Source organism: Pocillopora damicornis, chromosome 3 (assembly GCF_964200805.1).
Source record: "Pocillopora damicornis chromosome 3, jaPocDami1.2, whole genome shotgun sequence".
Taxonomy (NCBI): Eukaryota; Metazoa; Cnidaria; class Anthozoa; order Scleractinia; family Pocilloporidae; genus Pocillopora; species Pocillopora damicornis.
Window position 1 is genome coordinate 16537916 of NC_142672.1, and position 27323 is coordinate 16565238.

The 27323-nt window shown below is 36.7% G+C and overlaps 2 protein-coding genes across 3 annotated transcripts; one reads left to right on the forward strand and one right to left on the reverse strand.

The window, feature by feature from the left end:
• Window positions 1-375: 375 nt before the first annotated feature.
• LOC113664695 (uncharacterized) lies at window positions 376-4002 on the forward strand. Of its 2 annotated transcripts, none has more exons than XM_027180321.2 (2): window positions 376-539; window positions 1429-4002. In XM_027180321.2, the coding sequence occupies exon 2, from the start codon at window positions 1463-1465 to the stop codon at window positions 2756-2758; it is 1296 nt and encodes a 431-aa protein (XP_027036122.2). In that variant the 5' UTR covers window positions 376-539; window positions 1429-1462; the 3' UTR covers window positions 2759-4002. The 2 variants fall into 2 exon arrangements, with proteins under 2 accessions (XP_027036122.2, XP_027036123.2); XM_027180322.2 differs by having other exon boundaries at window positions 436-606; window positions 1429-3070.
• Window positions 4003-4579: 577 nt separating this feature from the next.
• LOC113664694 (E3 ubiquitin-protein ligase Su(dx)) lies at window positions 4580-20719 on the reverse strand. Its single transcript, XM_027180320.2, has 27 exons — window positions 20591-20719; window positions 20044-20142; window positions 18630-18682; window positions 18108-18133; window positions 17628-17666; window positions 17112-17220; window positions 16752-16876; window positions 15676-15895; window positions 15171-15391; window positions 14600-14666; window positions 13852-13947; window positions 13205-13382; window positions 12900-12951; window positions 12727-12811; window positions 12413-12544; window positions 11834-11912; window positions 11615-11686; window positions 11060-11148; window positions 10486-10583; window positions 9793-9854; window positions 9289-9422; window positions 8622-8762; window positions 8151-8271; window positions 7887-7991; window positions 7373-7469; window positions 6818-6890; window positions 4580-6476 (listed from the first exon to the last, which is right to left on the reverse strand). The coding sequence occupies exons 3-27, from the start codon at window positions 18662-18664 to the stop codon at window positions 6377-6379; spliced, it is 2556 nt and encodes an 851-aa protein (XP_027036121.2). The 5' UTR covers window positions 18665-18682; window positions 20044-20142; window positions 20591-20719; the 3' UTR covers window positions 4580-6376.
• Window positions 20720-27323: the final 6604 nt, after the last annotated feature.

The following is a 27323-nucleotide window of genomic DNA, read 5'->3' on the forward strand; positions in this document are numbered from 1 at the left end:
GTTAAGAATTGAATTGCCTTCTCGATTTGCAAACAAAAGCTATTACGAACTGCACTCGCAAATGTGGGCTTGATCTGAAATGAATCAACGAATCGATTTCACGCGATTGGATATATTGAGGAAATGGCGTTATCCATAAATTCCACCAAATAACTCACTCGATTTTCCCTCCCAAAGTCAAGCACGTCTCAACTCGTCCAACTTGCACAGCTGCTACGTATTGCATATTTGATATTTACAACAGCGAAAGACTGGGGAGAGAAATAAATTTGTACCAAGGGGCTGAGTGAAGGTGAAAAAGAAGACTATTCCCTCCCCGCACGGTGAATTCTCATTGAATGAACTATTGCAAGACATGACACCTTATGTCTGTTACACAACCAGAGTAGTACTATCCATCCACGTTTACGTAATGGTCTATAAACGAAATTTGGTGGGTTCAGTCAAATCACTAGGTTTGCTACATCAGCAAAATTGAAAGTAGATGCAGCCTGTGGAATATGACGACTCTTTCACAAATTGACGACCCTTAAGAGCTGGTAAGATTGAGAAAATGTTCATCATAAAGACAGGAGAAATGTGGCAGGAGGAATTTCGTAGTTGAATGTAAATATGTTGTAAAAAGATTCTCATTCATCATGCTCTCCTTTTGCTACCTCTCGTTTCCTTGGCGTACATAAGAACATTATAAGTTTTTTTTCAAACTTGAATCTTAAGAATAATATATTCTTGGTTTCAATTTCACGTGTTGGTATCTGTAACCATTGTCAGTCGATGGAATTAAGTTTCGTCCATGTAAAATTAAACCAAGCGAGTTTTGCTTAATTTGCAAATCATAATCAAGTTTTTCACTCTTTTGCCTGACTTACCATCCCCTCTCTGTTTGAAACTTAAACACCACCTCGTATCTAAAGATCTACAGGTCTTTCAAAGTAAGTCTGTCACTGTCCAGTACCCCTCGGTGATTAGTGGTAAAAAAAAATTGTCAAGCAATAATTTATCCATTCATTACACCCATTTTGAAATCACTGGTGATCCTTTTCATCTGATTGTCTCTCATTGGTGCGATTTATTCACGAATGGCACAATTTTTTTTCTCTAAATCACATCTTTTTTCTGGGCAATTAGGGAGCTTTACAACAACCAATTGCTTGTTAACAAACAAGTGCTGGGCACTTGTTTGATGTTGAAATCATGCATCTGATTTCAGACCAAATTGCAATCTACTCAGTTTGATTCCCTTTCTAAATTGCACTCCACACAGTTCAGTTACCATCATTTATCATCCTTTTTTGTTTTGTTTTCAAGCTTCTCAAATTGCTTTTCATTTCTTTTTGAAGAATATATTTCATTGAATTACTAATACTTTTCTTCAATCTCTGAAATTGCAGATTTAAAATTACGTTTGTCACTTGTTTTATTTTGCAGAAGGGAAAACCTTTCTTCCAGTGAAAGACAAAGAATGGGAGATGAAAGTCCAACCCTTTTGAGGCCTGAAGCCTTAGAATGGCATTGTTCAAACACTGATTGGCAGCTTGACACACACACAAAAGTCATGCCAAGTTCACCATCACCTTTTGTTACCCTTGAAGAAATTGCACCAAGTAATGATATTATATCAGATGGAAAACAAACCCAAGACTCTGAAATGTTTATGTTGAGACCTTGGATTAAAGAGTCAAGAACAACTTCAGGATTTTTATCAGTTGGGAAAAATGTGAGACGATACTACAAGCAAATGGAAGAGACAAAAATTACTTTTGATCAGATCAAAGAAAATAACTCTGACGCATCATTCAATAGCAGCTCTGAAGAAGATAAACAGTCTGAGAAAGTGTCAACTGCAGTGAAATTGAGTTTGTTCCTTAACACTGCCCTAATAATTGCTAAAGCTGTTGCTTCATATCTTTCTGGTTCTATGTCCATCCTTTCTAGCCTGGTAGACAGCATTGTAGATTTGGTGTCAGGTGTTGTTGTGTGGTATACAAGTCGTGCTGTTAAGGGCACTGATTACTACAAATACCCTGTGGGAAAAACTCGCTTGGAGCCAATCAGCATCATAGTCTTATCAGTCATAATGGCTGTGGCTTCAATACAAGTGATAATCACATCTATCACAAAGATGATTGAACACACAGTTGATCCTGATATTTCAACTCCCACAATTGTAATTATTGGTGCAACTGTCTTCATTAAAGGGGCTATGTTTCTTTACTGTCATCAAATAAAGAAACCCTCAACAGATGTTTTAGCTCAAGATCATAGGAATGACATAGTTTCAAACTCTTTTGCCTTAGGATTTGGTTACATTGGTTACAAAGTATGGCCTAATGCTGATGCATTGGGTGCTATCATGATAAGTCTTTATATAGTTATAGGGTGGTATAGAACTGGTAAGGAGCAGATACGTGGCCTGACAGGCCATACTGCTCAACCAGCCATGTTACAAAAGCTTCTGTGGGTTTGTTTGAATCATGACACAAGAATTCAGTTTATCGACACATTAAGAGCATATCATTTTGGCTTCCATTTTCTTGTAGAGGCCCATATTGTCTTACCACCCAAGATGACACTTGAAGAAGCTCATGACATTGGGGAATCACTTCAAAGGAAGTTAGAAAGTTACTCAGATGTAGAACGAGCATTTGTTCATATTGACTATGATTATGAACATCATCCAAGTGTTGAACATAAAATAGGACATGGGCACAGTGCTGATACTACTCCTGAACAAAAACAGGTGGATGACACTCTTTGAATCAAGAAAAGTATTATTTTGACTGGTAAACCTGTCATAAAGATATAATTTTACAGAAGGACATGACAAATCTCATAACATATAGTGATCATGGTGATTAAGAAGGTTGAGTGCTGCACTATGTGCTTCTATTTTTCCCTGGGTGTGTTGCAATACTTAGACTTGGAATACAAGTTGACTGCTTAGTTAATGTAGGTTTTGCAGAATAAGGGTATAAGGAAAAAAAAGCTCCATTTTGAATTGTGGATGGTTATCTGGCCTAGTAATGTGTCTCTATGAATTGTACAAAGAAATGAACAATGACCAAAGTACCGTATTTACCCGCAGATAGGCCGCACCCGCGTATTGGCCGCACCCCAAACTTTCAATGGTTTTCATGGGAAAAAAAAATTGTTGAGGTCGAGTACCAGGATAAATAAAGCAAAGTTTGAAATCAACAACAGCTGATGTGTATCAAGTCAAGTTTATTTTTGCAATAATTCCTACACGAACGTGAAAATGTTCAAACTAGAAACTGAAACGCCTATTCGCTAACATTTTATAAACAAAATAATCTTAATTAAAGATAATTTTTTCGAACAAGTTTCTGTCCTTATATGTACAAACACGAGTAAAGTGAAGCATAACCCTTGTAAACACGTTCGCCAAAATCATAAACAAGTTGTAATCTGTTAACAACTATTAAGATATTTACATGAAACTAATATACATTCCGTGATGAACTTTTCAATCGATAAAAGCTACACAACAAAGTTTCATTGTTGTCCGATCAAAATTAAAATCCATTGAAATCACCTTCATCAATGTCACTTTCACCAAAAATGTCACGTTATTCTTGTTCGTTCAAAATCGGCGATTTCTTATTGCCTGATCGAGAAGTGTCAAACGAAGACGACAAGTTTGCAGTGGCTGTTTATGAAGAACTTGGCATCGATGGGAAGAAAATTGTTGGACATTTACCAATGGAATTCAGCAGAATTGCATCCTATTTTATAGAGAACGGTGGTGAAATTTCCTGCAAAGTGACTGGAAAAAGGAAGCACTCGAAAGGCCCACGAGGAGGAATGGCTATTCCGTGCAAGCTGTTTTGGACATCTTCAAACAAGAGACACGTTAAAAAACTTGATGCACTCATTGCTGCAGAGAAAATCAAGATTCTTCGAAGATATGGACTTCGCGTTTAGTTGTATGTGTTGTAAGTTAGGAACAATTTAAAGCGAACATTAAAACGCCAATTTACTGTACTACCGTGAGTTCTCGTGCATATTAATGAGGTGTCAAAACGCTTGTGCCCGCGTATAAGCCACAACCCCAATTTCGGTCCCATTTTTCCGGGAAAAAAGTGCGGCCTATCCGCGGGTAAATACGGTACAAAGAAAGTACAGATTTCAGACATTGTTTTTGATTCCATATTTTGGCAGTCAACCATTCTCTAAATGGCCAATATTCTCACTTCAAGAACCCTGAAATCAGATGTGTGGAAAGCTCTCTTCAGATTAAGAAGTTTTTTTAAAGGGCTAGGGTTCACACAATCAATTGAAGCAAAAATTTCATCCAACAGTTGCTTCACATAGAAGCTCACTCTAATCCACTGCCTTAGGACGCAGAAAGGATGGTTGACAATTCTTGATGCAGGCAGGTGCATGTTAATTCACATTCATGTTCTTGTTTGCCTTTGCTGTTATAAATTACTAGCAATTGCAGAATTAATATGTTATCCAAAACTGTGTCTAAATGTTGTTGATGGGCAAGTGTGTGATGGGGAAACCCTCTTTAAAAAGAAAGCAGCAGAAGACATTGAAGTAGAGATTTTAAAACAAATTTAGGAAATTTACCTTTAATATAAGTAGCTGATTTAATCATCTTACAAGTCTTTGTTGCATTTGGAAAGTACATCGGGACAAAGTAATGGAACATAGATCAGAGGGACCCTCATGACAGATCAAGATGAGCTTTATTTGTGAAACCCTTTCAACTTGAAGGTTTCCTTTGTGTGATACAAACATCAACACAACAGCCACATGCTGTGAAACAAATCAAAGCTTAAATCTTCATTTGGAAGGATTTCATAAATTAAGCCTTTCCCCCTAAACCATACATACATATTCTAAACCACTTAAGGCAGGTCACCTGTGATTTACCAGTAATACATTGAATAGCAACATATCCATCTTCACATGAAGCAAATCTCAATAACGCTCAGCATTTCAATACTACTAATTAATTATTACAGCAATTGATGCTAGTACTTTACAAAATATTGTTGTGGAGAGTTGATGGAGCTAAATTTAGTCAAAACTTACAATTGTTTTTAACTCAATCACTTGAAGTCCGTGTAATTCAATCTCAAATAAATGATACAATACTCATCCCTCACAACACTTTACTTAATTTTTATCTCTTTTATTCACACAAGTGGCACCACCATTTCAGCCATATCCAGCATTCAGTTGTTAAAAATATGGCCAGTATAGTATTTATATTAAAAGCCTTTAAGTCCAGTTAAAAATGGCAGTCCAGGTTATCACACTCTACAAATAATGTGTAATTTGACCAGAAAAATGCACCACACAACACATGGTGGCTTGTAAGAAAGGTGATATTCCACTTTGTCCCACTTAAGCTTACCCTTCACAGGCAGCCCAAGCTTCAGCTGTAATATCATCACCTTGTGAAATAAGAGTCATGGCAAAATTGTAAGAGTTTGTATGGGAATATCTATGACCCCTCTTAGGAATAAAAAAAATACAGTCAAATTCTCAATAAAGATACCTCATCTTACCTTCATAGTGCATTGCTTGTTGTCTGAGCACTTATTATGTTGAAAAGAACCCGTTTAAGCAAGTTATCCATTTCTAGGTTTACTACATAAGAGAAACCCTAGAAATGGATAACTTGCTAAAATGGGTTCTTTTCAACAAAGTAAGCAGTCAGATAACAAGCACTGCATCATGAAATTAAGGTGAGGTATTTTTATTGAGAATTTGACTGTATTTTTTTTTAATTTGAGTGGTCATGAATATTCCCATGTACAAACTCTTTTAATTTTGCCATGACTCTTATTTTGCAAGATGATCATCTCACAACTGGAGCTTGGGCTACCTGTGATCCATTCTATTATGACAACCTATCAGATAATCCTTATTGTGTCAAAAACAAAATGCTTAATTCAAACAGATTCTAAACCAGCAATAAGCTATCTAAGTAAAGAGAGTCTTCAAAAACTGTGAGGGTGATTGAAACTTTCAGCCTGTCAGGCACATCCGAAAAAGCAACAATAACCAATTTCTGACCTTTGCTTACCTTTTTATTTTGCTGATGTGAGGCACAGTAGGTGAGGTGACTCACATCTTTAATTAACCACAAAGAGCTGCTTGAATCAGAGTCAAGTATTTTGTTGTTGAAAAAGATACTCCCTGAATAATTCATCACTCTATCTTACCACTAATGTTAACACCACGGAGATATAATTGTTAAACCTAAATGAATTTCAGAAAAGTTCAACTTCTTCCTGTCATGTCATTTTAAACTGAACCAGACTTGCATGTTATAATGAATGAGTGACAAAATAATCCAATAGAATACAAAATGATTGTTGTACAAAGCTTTTAATTAGCATTACTCTTGAGCAAATCCTTCAGTTTCCTCGATTGCAAAAGTCAACTTTTCAACTAATTGTTCATAGCTCTTGTATGGTGGCAGATCCAAGCGGTTAAAGCTAAAAAAAAGACAAAAAAAGAGAAACAAATTATGACATTACCATAACATATGAAGGAATGGTTGAAAATTATCACAAAAACAAGTTTCAGAAAATAGACCATGTAACTTGTGCTTTGGACTTAAAAAATTAATTATCTGTGACTGAATCAGAAAATCCATTTATTTTCTAATAATAAGAGGAAAATCCATTTGTTTTAATATTTGGCAAAGTCTAACACAACAGAACAAAAAGAGAGCAGAAGCTTCGGATGATGGGCAAGCATACATACAGATATAATTCATTTTGTTCAAAGTGATGAAACTCAGGTGTCAATAATTCAATTATTAAAGAAAACTCACCAAGTATGACTTCTTGGAAGCCACGTGTCTTTGCCAACTTTCTCTATACAAAATTTCTGTGGTCCATTGCTCCCTGTATCAGCCACAGCACAAAAAAAATAAATCACCAAAACCACAGAATTACAACAAAGTTCACTCCAGTTGCACTACTGCACAAAAGGACTTGAGGTGTATCTGTGATTTTCACAGATACATCAAAGCCTTCAGCAAAACTACATGTTAGAAATAGCTCAACCTTGCTATTTACCTTATTTTCAGAAAAATAAGTACCATTTAAAAGTTTACATGAACTCTGTCCAGCAAAACTATTATCCAATGTTTATTACTTTATAATGTATTTCATTAAATTATGAAATCATAAATGAATGTTTCACTTGATAGATATGTACATCAAGGTTATTGGGGAGTAATCCCTACAAAAAATTATGTGTATTTGAAAGCCACTTTCTATAGAATATTCTTGTCCAAGTGAGGAGGACTTTTGCTGAGGAAAACAGCCAAGGTATTGTAAAAATAAAAAAATGGTTGAAAATGGAAATAAGAAACTATACAAACCCATGAGCTCAGCAAAACCTCCTACAGGGAGACGACATGTGCCTGTGACAAACTGTAACAATCTGGTTCTTTGTTCATTGTCAAAGGAACGTACAGCCTGAAAAATGAAACGTGCCATGTGACATCATCATACTGTAATTTGCTTTTAACTAGGACTTCTAACTGAATATCATATTATGAAGACCCAACAGCACAGAACAGTCACTCAACAAAAGCACTTTCAATTGATAGTTATTTCCTTAACAGTGAAACATGATCTGTAATATTCCAGGTGGCTGTTCTCATGAATTTATTTGATTTATACGGATACTATTCATGTCTCTTTCTTGGTCTAGGAAAACTATGTTTCTGTAGCAAGTAGTCAGTGAAATCAAGTGCTTTCATATGAATGAGCAAGAGCAAAACACAGATCCTGCTGGAGATTCAAGGAATGTTCTCACACATTGTCATATATATCATGTCACATTCTGCCTTGTTTTCAAGTTGAGAGCCCAGTTAAATATAAGCCACACACCTGCCAGAACCAGGTCACTTGTTTGCTGTTCCTGGTGTAATGACGATACACAGAGTTTGCCTGCCAGTCATCAACATCAATCTCTTGCATTCCACAAAGCATCAACTGAAAAAAGATCACATTCAAAGATGAATTGACATACTACTAACTTTTTGAAACAAATGTATGCATTCCTTGTTCATGATTAGCCAGTAATAAAAGCAGAACAGACTGTTCCTTTAGCTATTATACTTCTTCTCTACTGTTATCAGGTCATATAAATACCTCCATTTCTTTTTCATCAAAGTACTGCAACCAGTAAAGAGGAACAACTTCATTAAATCCATCTAAGAAAGCCTTAGTTTGCTCCTCAATTCCACGATTGAAGCGCCACTGAGTCATAAGCCTTAAGAAAGAGAAACAAGGGATCATGAATAAAACATTTTGAATGATGCCTATTATTAAGTATACAATGCATGTGGCAGCATTTAGCTCAGCTTTGTCTACAGAGTGGCGTGCACTGAAAGCATGTGGGCAGCTTGGAAAGGTGAATCAATCTCTGGCTCAACTACTTCTTCCGAACAAGGGGCTATCAGAAAGATAAGCATGTAGCTTTAGCAGCTACATTAATTTGTGGTATTAGGTAATCATAGAACAGAAATCACATTCAGCCACTTCAAGAAGTAAAGATGATTTAAGGATGAAAAAATTTCAACTTACAAAGTCTGAATAAATGTGAAAAAAGATCACACTTACGACAAGTATTCCTCTTTGTTTTCCTCAGTGACTTTTATATTAGAGCCATTAGGTTTCAAGTCATGTGAAGTAATTTTGCCCAGAAGCTCCATGTCTACTGCAAATTCCATGTCCAGACCACATTCTTCAATATTATTATCCCTGTAAGACAAAAGAGCAAAATGGCATGATGTTTGAATGATGAAATGAAGTTTTCAAAATGTTGATGAAGACATCTGTTTTGTGCCATACAATAGGTGGGAAACCCTGCAATGCAGATGGCCACCTTTATTCCATCAGAAGTAATTTTGGTGCACAAATCATAAGTTTTCATCGCAACTTAAATAGTTTTTCATACATCTGCCAATGAATGAATGAAATCAAAATGTGTTGCAAATTGATTTCCAGGTTCTGTCAATCCATTTTGTGCCTCTTCATGCTGCTTCTACCCCCAAAGGTTCGATTTAGGTTATGACAATTTCTACCTACATCTCACAATGAACAAAACAGACAAGTTTTACACTTCTCTGACATTTTTATTTTCAAATTTTCTCTGCAGCATCCAGGTCACCTCAGCCTGCATGGGCCAGTGTATGAAAAAGGCAACCAAAAATACCAAAGGGGCTTGGCTTTGTTGTGTGTGTTTCCATGTAAATAACAAAAAAGTAACAGTTCTTGAAAAACATACTTGATCCATAATAGGGAGTTGTAAAACTCAGGATCGATAGACTCCAAGTCTTTCATGGTTTGCTTTTTATTTAACATTCTTTTGTAGAAAGGAAGAGTAAATCCTCGGTCAATGAATTTCCCATGATAAAGAGCCTGCAAAAAAACAAAACAAAACAAAAAAAAAACACATTCATTTGAGCATCTCACTGTTTTGACTTTACTGAAATATGCTTCCAGTCAATACCTCATATCCCATTTGTATGGGTCATTTTCAAACACATCCAAAGGAACTAAATTCCCTTGTAGTAGAGTTTCATAACAAGGTTATCACATTTCTCAAAATTGTTTCTTTGGATGTAGTTTTTATCATTTTAAGCATTTGTGACAAGTTTTTTTGTCACAGGCTCCTATTAACTGGCTGTTGCATCACCTTACATGTCCAGTGCCCTGTATGTCATTACCCAGCATGAAGCATTCACAGAGAAAAGTCTGGCAAAAAACACAATACTCCCATCTAACTTACCATTGCTATTAAACGGCCAATAAACCTAAAGTACTGCAAGTGATCAGGATTCACATATGATGCTGGAAAAAAAAAAAGTATTACTTATTTACTACAAAAATGAATGATACAATATTAATTATACCTGACTGAAATAATCAAGACCTATAGCCTTGAAAATACATCACTGCTTTTTGTTGGTTTCACAAATTAATGGCTGTTCAAATCCTGTCCAAGCTTGTATTTTCTCCTTTGCAATGTGATTATAGATGTATCTCAGATTATAGATGTATCTCAGATTCTAGATGTATCTCAGATTATAGATGTATCTCAGATTATAGATGTATCTCAGATTATAGATGTATCTCAGATTATAGATGTATCTCAAAAGTTTTCTGACAGTGCCAGCATGACACTATTCTATTTTGCATTAAAAACACAGTCAACACCCACACATACAAATGCAAGAACCCAGATTCCATAAAGTCAGGCTAAACAGGCTCTTTTCATTTTGGGTTCCTTGTCAACAGTTACAAGTCAGGCTAGCTATAATGTTGTTAAGTAGCTCCTAAACTTCCTCTGGGGAGACATAGCTGTTGCCAAACAACAAAAAAAGTAAACTACAATCTCACATGTGGCCCTTACAATCCTACTCAACTAAAGGCTGTTTTTATACAGGTGTTTACTGTACTTGAATATGTCAACATAGCATACCTGGGTTGATCTGAAGACTGTAGTTGCTCTTGTTGGCATATTCGAACAAACAGTACATTGGGTTGAGCACTTCATGTGAAAGAAGGAAGAACCACTCCCTGTGGAATAAGAAAGCATCATTTACCATCAAACCCTGATACATTAAAAACTTAAAATAATAACTGACATTAACAACTGCATCACGAAGTGGAGGTTGAGTGTCTGAAACATCCAGGAGCTTCCACTACTGGCAACCAGCTCCTAGATGGAGACTTCTCCCATGGGTGGCAAATCCTAGCAACCCAGCCATGAGCCCCCACATAGGAAAGGGAAACAGGCACCTGTCACACTGAATAAACAGTGGAAAGAGAGAGGGGATGGGTGGGGAAAACTGCCTGGGTGATGAACTGGCACTCCTCACAATGCTGCAAGTTAACACTCAAAGCACACACAAGAATACCTCAAATGAATTCTGATGCATGTGCATAATTATTAAAAAAACCGCTGACTACTAGAGAACACTAATGCTCTTTGTTGTTAACTCCCTTAAATTGCATTTAGCTGCATACATTATACAACTGTACTATTTCCAAACCTTGCAACACCACCATAATCCAACCCTTCTTCTCCTTTAAATATGATATAAAGCCTGCGTCGCAAATCATGAGGTGGGTACCGCATCACCTGATATAAAAAAACAATTGAAATTAATATTGAAGCATTTCAAAATAATCAGCATGTCAGTAATAATCATTACATGAAGAGAAAATGAAGAGGTGAGTGGAGAAAAGCTTTGTGACTTCTGAAAGACTGCTCATCTCCTTCCAAATTGTCTTACAGTGTTATATTTTGTTGCATCGAAGGTCATTATTGCTTTATTCCACCATAGTTACATAGAGGTGAGTGGTGAGGAAAGCTGACAGATTTCTTAGTAGCAGGTTTCTGTAAGATTTTTTCATACTTGCATCATTCACAAGATTTTAAAGCCTGAGTAGTAATCATCTGAATGTATAAATAAATGTAAGTGACCACTGGAAACTTCCTATTCATTTATTCAGTCATTAAAACAATTTTTTTTGCATGGTTAGGAACTCCCAACAAAACATAACTTTTCAACACCTTACAAGTAGAATTTTCAAACATCACCAACCTGCTGAAATGAGTCTTCAAAGATGTTGGTTCTGTTTACTGTGATTTTAATGTGACTTGGAAGAGCATTTGACTACAAAAAGGGAAAAATTCAATCAATTAAAAGACAGACATTCATTACTTCACCCTAGTCTACTATCTAAGGACTGGAGTGGCAATTACCACACGGGAAATTAAACATTAATAACATAAAGACAACATCAACTACACAAAAGACAACCTGACAAAGGTGTCTGAACTGTCCAAGTTTCCATCTGAAGCTTCTTTCATAGGCTGGACCACCAGCTGCACCTTTTAGACTAGAAAAGAAATAACATACAGTAACAGAATAAACAACAATAACAATAACAAAAACAACAATAATAACAGTTATAATAATAATTATAATTATGATATACCACCATAACTGATGACACTCTATTACCAAAAACTTAAAGTGATAATAATAATATCAAGGATATGCAACATAAGTAAAGAGTGCTTTTCATGGGCTCCAATAGGTTAGCTTGCATGTGATTAGCAGTAGCAAAGCAGTCAAAGTTACAAAATGGCTTTTCATTTAAAGTTACTGGTACCTACATGTAAGTTTAAATTTAAATTCAATGTGCTTGTGGTGCAAAAAGAGAGAATAAAACTTGCAACAATGTAGGGTATGATAGCATTGACTGATAGTAAATAATTTTATCTTTTCAACAGTATATTATTATTTAAAAATCTATCTATGATATTTGCACAGGTACACCTGCATATGTTTCATAATTCTTCCTTTTGTGATAACCACCTTAAAGTGTTTACTCACTTGAGTGCAACACCTGTTCTAGGATCACTGAATGTTGTTGTACGTGTGTTGTGGTCCACAAAGTAAGGAATTCCTTCATTTGTGTATCTCATCTCCCAGCCACTGGGGAGTGGTGTGTCTGAACCAACCATCCTGATCAAGGAAAAAAAATAACAAACAATCAACATCTCTTCCTTAAAAGGTGTACACAAAAATGTTATTTACTGTTCTTGGTAAAGACTCCCATTCAAACCAACCTGAAGCTGAAGGCCAACCTGCATAAGTATTGCTAACAAATAAATAAATAAATATATACATAAAATTTGACTACTCACACTTGTGTGCGAGGATCTTCCCATTGAGTAGCTCTTGTGTTATGGTTTACAAAATAAACTCGTCCATTGGGTTCCACTCTCTTCTCTGTGATTGAAGACAAAATGTTTAGTTAAGAGCCATACATGTATATCGCTATCAAGCGCATGCTAAAGACACAACAAACTAAACTTACCCCAGCCAGCTGGGAGGGGTCCAAGAGGATCTGTTTCTGGTACACAGGTCGTCTATAAGATACAAGTGAAAGTGATTTTGCACAAAAGCAAATGTTTATGAGTTCTGTACAAAGAAATACGCATTATAAAACAGTAAAAAACTTTTACAATTTAGGCAAATGAACAGTTGTAAGTTACAACAGGTAACTTATTTCCCCTTTGGAAATCAGAAAAAAAAGCCCACTTGGGACAGAGGTTTCATGCAATAAAGATAAATTGATTTATTGGGCATTCCACATGTATAGATTTATTATGATACACATACTGGAAGAAGAAATCTCTGTTGGAAATTCTGCCTCTCTGTGTTCAGTAAAGCTCTATTCTGCATCTGCCAATTTTCAAAGTTTCTGACAGTTTCTGCAGTTGGTCGTTGCCATGTGGTTGTTCTTGTGTTGTGATCAACATAATAGGTTCTTCCACGTGAGTCTGTTCGTCGCTCCCAGCTGGAAGAAATTGCATGATGTTCTGTTAGGAAACTTAAGAGTTCTTCACTAGCAGACTACATTGGGAAGCAGACAATGGCTATACAAATGAATTATTGTGGGGAAATGATCTTGTTAATGATTGATGCTACTATGTCAAGTGCTGGTAAGCCCTGCTACAATTTTTGACATTATAACTTTCAAGAACTATTCAGAAACATACACTTCTAACCACTTATCTTTCCTTATGAATGAGGGGGCCATGAAAGAGCTCATATTTCGTGATCTGTGATTGGATAATGCACTGCTACTGTTACATCTTCTCTTGAGCTTCTGGCCAGTCATAAACCAATTGATTTTTGTATTCCTCAATATTAAGTTTAATATCACTTGGCCCATGAAATTCTTGCAGAAAAACTGTTACTTCCTGCAAGATAGCGATCAGAGACCTTTATGTAATCTCATATTGAAGTGTTAAGGGGGCACATACCCTGAGGGCAGAGGCTGAGGTCTCTCCCAAGCAGTTGTCCTTGTATTGTGATCTACGTAGTATATTCTGCTGTGGGGATCAACACGCTGCTCCCACCTGAAACACAGAATGGTAAAGATTGTCAAAGATACCTCTATGTTCTTAACCTGTTACATGTTTCATAAAGCATAACATACACTGTAAGAGGACACAGCACCCCTTACAGATGACCAACCAAAAATATCCATTAACTGTCCTTAAAATTTTTCTTTGGGTTAAATATTTTCAAACCAGTTTCATTTTTGTACTCCTTCATGTCCATGTATGCTTGAGCTCCATGGGTGTGAGTTTTTGTGTCTAAAATCATGAACTTACAACTACTTGTAACTTCCCCTTTTCATTCTTAAAAAGTTTTTTTTCCAGTGGTATTATCTTTGAGAAAATAGAAAAGGGACAAGGACATTGGGTGAGGAAAGGGGGTGACAAGGGAAACAGGTTTGCTGACCTCAATGCAATTATTTTTTTTGTTCCATTTTTGATGTATTAAGACTCCTTAGGGTAAACCTTAAGCAGGACCAGAAAGAATTATTTGCCTCTACAGTTTTTGTCTGCAATTTACATGTAACATAATCACTAAGTCACCCAAAACCACTGAAAGTTGATTTTTGTTACACAAAGAAGTGTTAAAGACCACACTTTTTCCTCTAGAAAATACGAAAGGTACAGAAGCTCAGGGAAATTTAGAGAAGGATGATCTGCCTCAACTTACCCAGGAGGCAATGGATCCTCATTTCCTTGCCTCTGTCTTGACTGTACAGCATTTGAATTACTTCCAGCTAAAATAAGAACAAAATACTCTTTAGTCAAGTTGACAGATAGTAAGACACCCTCAGAAGGATCACAAGAGAGGAATGAACTTCAAGATGCTCTTGAATTACTTGCATTCACATTGTATTGAAAGGTCTTGTGTTCTCCTCTAGTTGCTGTAAATAAGCAGATGTGAAAGTCCCTCTAACTTGTCAAAAGTCAATCTCTCATTGATTAATGAGAGTTTTTTAAAAAATGATTCACCAAAGTTCATCGTGCAAGACTGTAAATGTGCATGACAAATGTTAACCCTTGAGGATTCATCATTCACTACCACACATAAAACACTGTGGAGAGGTAAGGCTCAGTTTGGGTCTTTTTTCACTTTTCCAATGTTATTGTAATCCAGATACTTAGGACCCTTCTACCCTGAACTTTTATTTTTCCCTGATTCTAAGAGGCTGAAAAACAACACAATTCCTGGGTAATTACATGACATATCTCCTGTGCACTTCCACATGATGTAGCCTTACCTTGTGGTGGTGGTGGTGGTGGTGGTGATGGTCCATGATGAAGTTGGTGTGGAACTGAAGGAGTTGATGTGGAAACACCATTTCTGCTGCTCACTGCAGGGGCTGAATTCTGAGGAGTGCTTGTGGCTGTAGTAGCTGCTAATGCTCCTGTACTAACAGGTCTCTGACGTCCTGATGGTTGTCTACTATGTCTTCTCTGGACATCTCCATCAGCAGGCTTCCTGTAACACAAAACCTTACACTCTCAAAAAATGTTGGATGAGAAATAATATCCTCTGATATCACAAATTCTGTTGTCAATCCTAATTTTCCACAAATTTACATGTAAATCAAAAGTTATATCTTACTTTATTTAGCAAAGAACTACTGAAAAAAAGCACATGAATTTAAAGTTTGTTTTAGTCATAAGGTACTTCCTAAGACACAATGGACTTTACAAACTTATTGCACAAAAATAACCACTGGTAACATCATTATATGAACAAAGAAGAAGGTTGATTCTTACGGATGTGACTGTCTGGATGGAGTGGTACTATTTTGTGATCCAGTCCTTGGAGCAGTTGCTGGCCCATTGGCTACAGGTGTTGGTGTTTGTGCAGGTACCCGTCGGGGAAAATGTCTCATGTTCACACTCATACCATCAAGTATGACTTCCAGGACACCAGTTTGACAAGGAGTACCATTCTTGTCCAAGATAATATTCACTTTTAAATTATGATTGTTCACTATAACCACAAAGTCAAGAAAACAATGGAGATATTTAGGATGATACAATTGATACCAGCGGCAAATGGAAATTTTGCCCCTGTCCTTTAGCTGTCTGTGCAATAAATCAACACAGTAACATCTGCTATAAATACCAATCATGTTTACTAAACCCCTTCACTTCCTTATTCTCATTAGTAATTCTCCTCACTGTCTGCTGTACAATTTTTGCAATGTTAGTTCTGAGAACTTAATATTGGATCTACAAAAATCATCCACTTGCTGATATTTTTTTGTTATTCTTGTCACTGGTCTGCTTGATATTGTATTGGTATTGTAAGGAGAAATTATTTCCTGATCACTTAGGGAGTTAAAGGGGTTAGGGAAGAAATGTAAGGATCATAACACAATAAAGAATAGAATTCAAAGAATAGATCACCTATTTCACTCTGTTCAGTTACTTAAAAAAAAATGTTTAAACTCTTGTAGGTGTCAGGCAACATAATGAATAATGAACACTGACAGTAAATTCTTTAGCTCTACTATAACATCTAAAGTCAAATTGAATAGTCAAAAATTCTGTAGTTTAAACAATTCTGCATGATTCCTGTCTCCCAAACTATCCATAGTTCTATAGAGAAAACCGCAATAATGAGCAGAGTGATATTTATTGATTCTTAAGACTCAAGAGTTTTATAGACATGACAATTCTGGTTACATGACAGGTCGATGAGTTATTTTCTCAATATTCAACCACTTTGTCAGTAGCAAATTGTTCTCTCCACAACTTGTCTTAACAAGTAATTCTGGATTTCTGAAAAAATCAAAGTGCTCTCTGTTGTATGCAAAATAATGATAAAAGAAAGAGAGACTCACATTTGCCATTATTTGAATGTAGAACATCATTCAATAGGATCTTTGCTGATCCTAGAGGTACATCACTCTTCAGTGCAAATTTGTTATTGACTTCCAATTCCAAAAGACTGTATGGTGTAACAAGGCTAAAGGTGATAATAAAATTTTTTTACACAAATCATTCACAGTGTTCAGTTCAACTATATCATTCCGACCTCTGGGTGCTATTTATCATGATAAAATAGACACTTAAATGTAGTGAAGTAGCTAAAATGTATTTCATTCAGGTTTAATGCAAAATTTACTGTTCTCTGCATTTTGATGTTTCAACTGTAACTAGTCTTAAACTAAAACAGTTTATTGATATGTATTATTACTCACACTGTAAACTCATCATCCCACTTGGGTTCCCATGTTTTGCGAACAGCTTCTGTTTTCTTTGAGGGTTGTTTGCCATCAACAGTAAGTTTCACATAAGGATCTCCTTTGCCTATCAAAACAACATATCAAACAGGTTTCAGTTTTGAAACAGTCTCATTTTTAACATTTGATTCAGTCAACATAACTTCATTGAGACATGAAGCACAAAGAAGTCTCACAAAGATCCTTCAAGCTACTAAACACAAATCTGAAAGCAACAATAACTTTTTGAGTGCTCTCTTAACTTCCCATATGCTTCATATCTCCATGAACTTAAAGATGGCATATAAACAAGTTTTTTTTCACTTTCACAATTTAACCTTGTATAACAAGATATTGCCTCTGCTACACTTGGTACACAAAATTGAGTTACCAACATACATAATAAGAGTATGAAGCATGCTCAAACAACTGAATCTGTATACACAAATTCACTGCCTATGTTATAAAGTTTAATGACAGTATTTATTAACTTACTGAACCATCCTGGCTGCTCCTTAAGTGTAGCCTTCAAGACTATATAGAAAGAATAACATCAAAACAACAATGGTAAGGGACCTACTGGTATGAAGGTTCTACAGCAAATAAAGGCATATGCTGGCTGTTAAAAGATTGACAAATTCAAACACTACACAAAGCATGCTGTATGAAAATTTTGTGTTCATTTTACATTTTTTAAGTCAGTGAGTGGGTTAGTTTGTTTATTGTGAAATCACATGTTAAAAGTCTTCAACACTTGGACTACCTAATTTCTTATTTGCTGTTCAAATAGCAACATGCTTGAAATTAAATACATGCAAGCTTTTAAATCAAACAGAAAATAACTAAAAAAAACAAGAACTGTTCACGGAGAGAGAAATGCTTTCAGTCTTGACTAGATCTACAGATCAAGCAAGATGTATACAGACCAACAAAATAATTAATAACAAAAAACATTTTTTCAAGTCTCAAACTTACTTGTGAACTTGAGTTGTGAAAGCTGACTGCAAACCAATGGGCAGAAAAAAAAAATATCAGTAAAAGTAGTTTTCATTCTGGCAATTAAATATAATTTAAATATGTTTGTGTTGTCTCTGTTTGTATTCTTTGCAAGATTTTAGTTGACTATCACACTTTCTGTAAGACTGACTGACTGACAATTATTACTTGCAGGTAAGAACTCTAAAAAATGCAGAACTGTTCACAAGAACAGTTTCCAAAACAATAATAGTTTCTCTCTTCTGCAAGATATTACCATGGTAATACACAAAATATTTATCATGTAAAATTAGGGGGGCTCTGAATCTCTAGTGGAGAGTCAATCCAAACTTTGACTAATCTTGATGAGCTGAGTGCATTGCAATGAAACCAAACTCACTTTAGAGTTACAAGCACAGGAAGAAATGCTATGATAAATTATTTTCTCCAAAAAGAAAATTAATGCAACTAGTTGAGAGCCAAACAGACACCACAAAACTTCCCCTACTTGAAATATCTTACCTTGCAGAATTTGGCTGTGTAGGACTGTCAACCATGACACTTCTGTCTGAACTCTACAGGAAGGTATCAAAACATCAATTGTCATAAAATGAACGATATTGAAACTAAACAGCAAAAAGTGTTGCAAATTCCTCATACCAGAGCCATATTGAAGTAATTTGACATGTCTTAAATGTACAGTTGGATCAGTACTGTTACATTGCTACAAGATAGTGATTTTAGCGTTTTTCTAAGTAGTTTACTTATTACAAAGCACAATCCAACTGTAAAATATATTGCATAATACATTCTACAAGGATACCATTGAAAATGAAAATGACTAAAATTTCTCCTGTGCAACTGTATGTCTCTTAGTTTATTACACATTTCAAAAACTTTTTTGCCTTGTAAAAGCTTTTACTTTGACAACACAAACAAAAATAGTGTGACAAATTCTGAAAATAATTCTAATCTTGATCAGGAACATCTTGAGCACTGATTAGCATAATAGCAAGGGTCATTATAATTGTTACCAGTATAGAGAAATATGAAATGGTGTGAGCAGCCACTGCTAGACTGGTTATCCCATCCACATTAAATAATAAATCATAACAATAACAGCATGAAAACACAACAGTCAATGAATGACATTTCACCCAATATGCAAGCCACTTCATTAGGATATGTTTCCATAAGGAATATCATTCATCTTATCCAGACATATTTTTTATTTCCTTGTTGCAGAGAGATAAAAAATAAGATTACTGTATTTGTTTCACTGGTAACAATTGTGGACAAGATATATTTGCAAAAGATGACAGTTGCCTGAGATGAAATACTATCAGTTTACAGTAATATACTGTTAGAAAGTCTTTGAGGATGAACACCTACATGTACGTAACTAACAAATACTATGCGTTAACATGTACGCTTCAGTTGAACTAGGCTTCCACAAGGTTTATTTACATGTTACAACAACAAAACACTTCCCTTGTTTTTAATAGGTTAGTTAAAAATTCGCAGACAGCACTATTCAGGAAGTTCTGATGCACTCATAAGGAATAATAAATATTGGGGACTACCGTGTCTAACAAGGAAGTTCGGCCCAGACGTGTCTATCTAGGGCGATCTACTTAAAGTTAAGTGGAAGCAAAGTTTAACGTTTACGAGCATGAACGTGATCAGACTGAGATTTTAGATTTACTGAAATAGACAAGTGTAAACTCGAAATAGGATTTCTTATTTTCAACTGTGTTTATAGTGCGACAATGTGCAGGTCATTCGAAGATACCTTCGTAACTTACTATTATCGATCTGTTATGTGGTTTAATCATATACCATTCACGTAACGTCATATGCTAGTCTAGCGAGTCTATATAGATTCCGTTCTTTTCATGATTTAATTACTGCGAAAAAAGATAAAACTAAATCTTACCAAAGACAACACACGCAGGTAAAAACAAATTGAAAATCAGGATTCTCTGCTGCTGTCCATCGACTTCAACTCACATCTGGTTGATTGAAACATGAAAACCTGAAGGATATGCGAAAGTTATCACATTCATAGTTGACAAACGCCTTAATGAAATCAAAAGAAGCAGAAAATCGCGAGGTATCATCATCCATCCATGATGTATTACATGAGAATGACGAGAAACTATGCAAACTTCCTAGGAAATCCAAAAATTTAATTCTACAGCAGTCATACTTTTAGAATATTAGTCGGCGGCTGGGATACTTTTTAGTCGAGATTTAAATATCAAAAGGCTAAAAAACAAATGAGATCAGAACGTTTTCTTCTAATGGGTGTTATATGTTATCATCTGTTGTAAATCAAAAGGATAGTTTCTAAAAGTTGACGTGACCCTTGCAATCGTCCAACATGGCTACTCAATTTATACACTATACTCAACTTCGTAATTTAGAACGAATACCGCCAGATCACTGTAAAAACCTAACGAAGATGTTTTAAAAAATCTTACCTTCTGGTCAATAAGTCACAATCGGTAAATTCTCTCTCAAACAGAAAAAAACCTTCCCAAACAGAAAACAGCCAAGTCACCAACAATTCGAGGCAGTCTTCGATGTACACACCACGTGACCTTCAAGCCATGACGTCATTGGAATGTCACAGGACCCCAGTTCAGTGCAGTGATCACAGGTCAGGTATGGGAAAAGTCTAAATACAATCCAGCGTAGATCAACTTCAATTCACAAACAAAGTTAATTTTATTTTGTGTGTGTGCGCGCAGATAGATCTCGTTAACATCGCTTAGAATAAAATGTGATTAGGACTTTTTTCGCCGGCTAAAAAACATTATTTTCTTCTCCAGTACATTGACACCTACAATCTTTGTCAAAATGTTTAAAACACCCCTCCCCTTTTTCGAGGAAGTGGGAACATTTATATATTTGAAAAAGTGAATTCGGCTGCTAAGATTTGATCGAAATTTAGTCAAAGTGTCACTATGAGACAAGTGTTCCAAACATTTTTGTCAAAGTACTTCCTGTGAGTGCCTTTGAGTTTTCGTACGCTCATATGCACACGGTGTGCCCCAGCCTGAATAGCGAATTCTGATTTCAGCCAGCCTACTTGATGAGATCCATCTGCAGAGTTCGACTCACCTAAAGTGTGGCATATAAGGAAAACAAATATTTTCCGCCCTAAATCTTCCTGGATTATCACTTTTTGGGGCGGAAATCGCAAAAAGCTCCAAGACCGATAGTTCATAAATGTCGGATCAGGCCGGACAGGGAGGTTCACCGATTTGGCTAAAAATTTTGTATGTAAACTTGGTATGGGGTTGTTATCACGAAACGGATATTTCAAGGTTGAAATTCATTTTTTAAAAACGATTGGTGCTATGAAAAATTATCTGTTGAGCGCTGAAGCGATTTTTCGATATTTCGGAAAACCAAGGTGGTTTTTTGATTACTTCAGTTCTTTTAGACTAAAAAAAATCAAGGGTAAAGTTTGGAAGAAATCGATTTTCAAAGCGAAATACGCCGAACCACTCTTAAAGAGACTGCGTCTTAAATGTCCAGGAACCTTATCATATTCTTCTGGGCGGTTAGGAGCGCATTTAAATCAGCCAGCTCTGAATTTGTTGCCTTTTTTTATTTTTAGAAACTAACAAATTGTTCTTACTCAACATATCAACAGTGCTACAAGCCTCTGAACTTACGAAATTGAATGGCACATTTCAACCCCATCCTTTACATTTTCCACGAAATTTACCACTGAAAACACAGAGGGAGAGTTGCGGGTTTTTTTTAATTAAAACAGATACAAAAACGAAAAAGTAAAGGAAGCCAAGACATTGAAAAAAAATCTTGTTCAATCTTTAAATATCCAATGGAGAATAGAGAATGGAGAATGAAGAGTGGGAAATGGAGTGTGGGGAATGGAGAATGAAGAATGGAGAATAGAGAATGGGGTGTGGGAATGGAATTGACTCTGAAAAATGTAAGCACTTAAACAACCACAAAACGCTTTCTCGTCTTAAATTAAATTTTGAACGAAGACTTATCGTAGGGGACGTAAGGTTTGTAAATAAACTGGGGCACATTCTGTCACGTGATGCGTTTATACCAAAAGCGTGAGCAAAATATTTGATGGATTTAACAAAATTATACCCTTCTCTGAAAACTTAGATGGTGAAATAATTAAAGAAATCAGGATAACTTCTTCCTTATCATCAATTTATTCCGTTCTTTAAATTTTGACGTCTAAACGTTTTTGAAAGAGAGCGCGGATAACAATTATCAGCCCTGAAAATATGTGTTCCACATCATAAAGGGTAAATCTGAAAAAAAAAAAAAATTTATTTCCCATTCTCAATTTCTCACTTTATTTTCCCATTCCTCATCCCCATTCCCCATTCCCCATTCCCCATTCCCCATTCGTCATTCTCCATTCTCCATTCTCCATTCTCCATTCTCCATTCTCCATTCCTCATTCTCCATTCCCCATCCTCCATTCCTCATTCTCCATTCCATATTCTCCATTCCATATTCTCCATTCCCCATTCCGAGAACCTGTTTTAGCCTACAACTTTAAAACAGGTTCTTATTGTGAGAAATTCAGTCACAGCAACAACGCAATTCCATGTTTTAATGTTGCGTTTTATTCTGTTTATCTTGGATGGCTTTGTTAACTTGGTAAATATATGCTTGGATTTTTAACATATTATGCATACAATACAAAAAATAGGCCACGCCCCCCAATGACAAACAAGTCATTTATTTTGAAAACTAGGCTGCGAGCAGTCTCTCTTTTGCTGTGAAATCCAACTGCCACGAACGCGAAAAAAAGCGGGCGCGATCGACGAGCGGTGAGCGGCCAAGCCGCGATCTCTTTTTGCTGCGACTGGCGCCCCGCTGCTGGCAGATCGCGGCTTCGCCGCTCACCGCTCGTCGATCACGTCCGCTTTACCCCGTTCGTTCCAGTCGGATTTCACAGCAAAAGAGACTGCTCGCAGTCTATTTGAAAAAAAGAACCTGAGTAGCCAAATTTTCCAGTTAAGCACCATCTTTTATAATAACCTTCTTAGCCTTGCTTGGAAAAAATTACTTTCCTATAAGCGGGTTTTTACTGTATGTGCTTCTGAGTCTAAAATTGAAAAAATACCAAATTGCACCAATATTGCACTAAGGTCACAGGAACTGTCCCGTTTCGGGGGAGGGGGGTACTCCCGTAAATTTTGAATTGGTGTGTGCCTCGAAGTGTCTTAGACCCTGACCCTCTTTAAGGATGAAGCAAACGAGAATTGTCCAAACACGAAGTATGACACCCTATTCAAAGAAAAACAACGACCAAACAACGGCTAACCGCGCGCGACAAAACACAAATCTCGATAAAATCGCTTTGTTGACAATTTTAGCGGAATTTGCTTTTTGTTTAGCTGGGCATTTACGCACTGCAATTTTAGCTGATACAATTTATATATTCCATCTAAAGATCACACCGGAAACACAATGCCAACAGAGGCAAAAATGATAGCGCCAAAACCATACCCTACCCCGCGGCACATACATGTAAGTACAAGCTGTAAATACGGTCAAGCGGGGTCATATTGTGTGTCAAAAAGCCCAAGAACCCATCTCTCTCCTCGAGGTCGACGTCCCCTTTGGATCGAACTGTGTTTAGGAAGAAACAAATTTCATTAAAACGTGTTGAATATATAAGACTCATCGATTGCTCAAACAGATGTGGCTTTTGCGGCGACTCGATTACGCGGTGCCAATGTCTAGATTCCAGTTTAATTCGTGGAGTCATGATAAGACGCTGTGTACCAATAAACGAAATGCGGGACCCGGTGATCTGGACGATTGGTAAAGCATAATGTTTATTCGCCAATTCAAGGTAAAACATTAAAAACAAATATTTTGAAGCAAGTCACCTTATGATGATGATAATTTAGCGTCAAGTTTATTTTAGATTAGGACAGACTAAAGAATATATGCATCGAAAATAGATTACAAACAAACAAACAAACTTGAAACAAAACTAATCAGTTACAAGGGATATCCGTTCAAACCGGCATTTGTGAGTTAACTAGCTTGTATCATTTGTTTACAGTGTAGAGGAAACCAGTAAAGCCGCCCGCGGGAAGGGACAGAAGACAAGTTCGACCAAAAAGTTCAAAGATATTAAAAGTGACCTCGAAGCTGCCCGAGAACGGATTCGGCGATCCGAGAACTGTACAAAAAGATGGAGGCCGAGTATCAAGCCACCATAGCGGCAAGGCAAAAACGAATCGAGGAGCTAGAAGGTACGAAAAAACAATTATCACAAATGTATGTTTCCATCGTTTTTTGCCAATTTTGTGGACCCGAACGGGAATCACCGCGATGGTAGGAGCGCCAAACGCACAGAAATTACCTATGTTCCTCAGGCTAATCTTAATTAAATTTATTCTCATGTCGAGAACATTGAGAGAAGAATGACGTGCATTAAAAATAATTCGCCCACTTATTTGCATCTCACTGAATAAGAATAGCGACTATTGATATATACCTCATTCTTTAAAACACACCGACACCTATAAATGACCGTGTATTCGAGAATTTTAGCGTACCCTACTACACGTGTTCATGAATTTAAAACCACACCTACCCAACCTTTATACCTGCACTGTATAATGAACAACACAGGGAGCTCTCGATGATTCTAGCACAATTTCCGATCATTCTCCTCCGTGTAAAAACTCCACCGTTCTTGTTACATTTTGCGGGGGATCGTTTGGAATCGTGTAGTAACTATTTACGATCGATATTTAGGAAATGATAAAGGTTGAGGATTATTTAAGGCGCGGCGTTGTATAAATCTATTGTTGTATGAAGCTTAAGTCAGTCCAGAGATACGATTGCAGTTAAATTAGTATATGTTTTGGCTTTGTAGGGGCGAGTTTTCAGGGCAAAGACGGAGACGGTGAGGACGAAGATGCCGACGAAGATGCCGAATTGTACGAAACCGAAGAGGGGGAACCAAAGCCTAAGGAGCCAAAAAAGACAAGGGCTCAAAGAATTACCGAGGTTTGTTAAAAATTTGACTGAATACACTGCATCCTTGACTACAAATTATCTGAAATTTTCAACGAGCTGTTGCCGGACGACTTTTCCCCCTCCAAAGAGATGTGAGTGCGCTTTCTTTTCTCTCTCCCCACCCTCTTTGTGACACAAATAGGCCGCTGCAGAGTGTATACAGCCATTTCAAGAAAGGTTGGCGTACAAGAGCATAAGACCGTACGCTACAATACCGACAGGTTGTATGGGCAACGGTTGTTTGCCTTTGTTTTATCGAAGCTCACAGTTTTAGCCGGAAGGAAGGAGAATCCATTAACATGCGTGCTCGTGCTGTCTCTCTCAACGAGAACTTCGACCAAGCAGTGGTAAATTACTTTTACCCATAAAGCCATTTGGTATTGTCGCATACACTTTTAAGCTTTTGAAGGACAAATATCTCGAAACAGTTGTATTCCTATGAAGTGGATTTACGAAGCTATGGAACCTAATACGGATCTATATTTTCAACCGTCACCGCCATTTAGTACACTAGCGTTGAAGACTACATCAACGGAAAATAAAATTGCCTCGCGGTCCAATGGGAACCAACAGGGTTAGAAGTGTTTTGACGTTTACTAAAAACACGCGCTTGATATAGAATGAAATAGAAATCAAAACTGTATGGGTGTGGTTTGAAGTATTGCGAGTTCACTCTACCGACATTCCCGTTTGCCGTTATATCTCAAACTCGAGGTTTTAGCCCTTTGAATAGTCAAATTGCGTGCTCTTTATCAACAGACGGTCACACTTTTTTAAAAGAACAATGATTGCAGCGGCGAAAAGAAACGGCTAAAATGAAATAAATATCCAATTAAATAAGCTTCCAAAGCACAGATAATAAAACCAAATATAACCTAACCTTTGAAAAGGGTGTAGTGAGTCTCCAACGCAATAAAATCGTGCGTTGTAGACCTCGTAATTTTGATCTATTGTAAGTGAACTCAGATCCTTAATTCTCACACCACATCTATCTCCGGAAAAGTAACAGGCAAAGTCAATAGGTTGAATATACTTGAAAAACTAGAGAGGGTAAAGGACCGTGCACTTAGGTATGACATGTATTTATATCAAAGACCCTTCCGTAAGAAAGATTGCTCGATTTGATTGGTTTACGTAACACATTGAAGGGTCGTCTCACCGAAGATATGTTTCTTACGATAGACAAATGTTTTCAAAAGAAGACATCCACCACTATAGCTAATTCATTTCAAGTAAAGAACACGAATCATCATTAAAGGGGCACAAATATGCTTTTATACCCAAAGTAAGATGTACAAAACATGGTCTAAGGTCTCTTCGTTACTTCGCTGTAAGGACTTAGAATTCGCTGCCGGAGACGACACGCGCCATGGCCGGCACAAGGGAAATTTAAAATTGGATTCCAGACACGCAGTTTACATCTAAATTATGAGGTAATCGTATTACTTATTAGAGTTTTATAGGTTTTATCGTGGAATAATCTCCCCCTGCCCCCGGGGGAATGAATTATCGGCCAAGTATCGGTGAAGTATCGGTGAAGCGTTGGTGAAGTATCGGTCAAGTGTCGTCAAGTATCGGTCATGTATCGGTCAAGTATCGGTCATGTATCGGTCAAGTATCGGTCATGTATCGGTGGAGTATCGATGGTCTAAGACTATATCGGTCGAGACATTTATCGGTCAACTGTCGGCCGATATATCGGCCGATGTATCGGCCGATATGTCGACTGAGGTCACCCACAGTACACATGATCCGTTTTTTTACCTTTTTCTGTTGCAGGACAAAAAACTCAGCCATGAAAATTAAGACCAAGGAATTTGAATGACGAGCTCTGATTTACTGTTAAGTTTGGTTATGTCGACAACCAAGCAATATTGTAGTATGCACAAGCTCGGAGAATTTGTCCACTAAAAAACCAAACAAATTTTTGGAATGGCTTGACATTCCTTAACAAATATTAAATATTCTTAAGAAGTTTGAAAGAATCTTCCGGCGGAAACTGTGTGAAAAGTTTTGACTGCCGGCATTTATTCTATTAGATACCGTGCAGAGCTGCCGGGCATTTAGTCACTGCGTTTAGCGAAATTCTTTCAAATTTGAGAGTGAAGGTTTGAAGTGTCAAGGAGAGTTAGTCTCAATCAAAAACTAATCAAAATTGTAGAATTGCAA

Excerpts from the sequence above, each read along its gene's own strand:
- LOC113664695 (XM_027180321.2), top strand. The coding sequence starts at position 1,463 with ATGGGAGATGAAAGTCCAACCCTTTTGAGGCCTGAAGCCTTAGAATGG.
- LOC113664694 (XM_027180320.2), bottom strand. The coding sequence starts at position 18,664 with ATGGTTGACAGTCCTACACAGCCAAATTCTGCAAG. Across the intron at positions 12,545-12,726 it reads GAAGATCCTCGCACACAAGT|GATGGTTGGTTCAGACACAC; the intron begins GTGAGTAGTCAA and ends TTCCTTGATCAG. Across the intron at positions 9,423-9,792 it reads TTGGCCGTTTAATAGCAATG|GCTCTTTATCATGGGAAATT; the intron begins GTAAGTTAGATG and ends GTTTTTTTGCAG.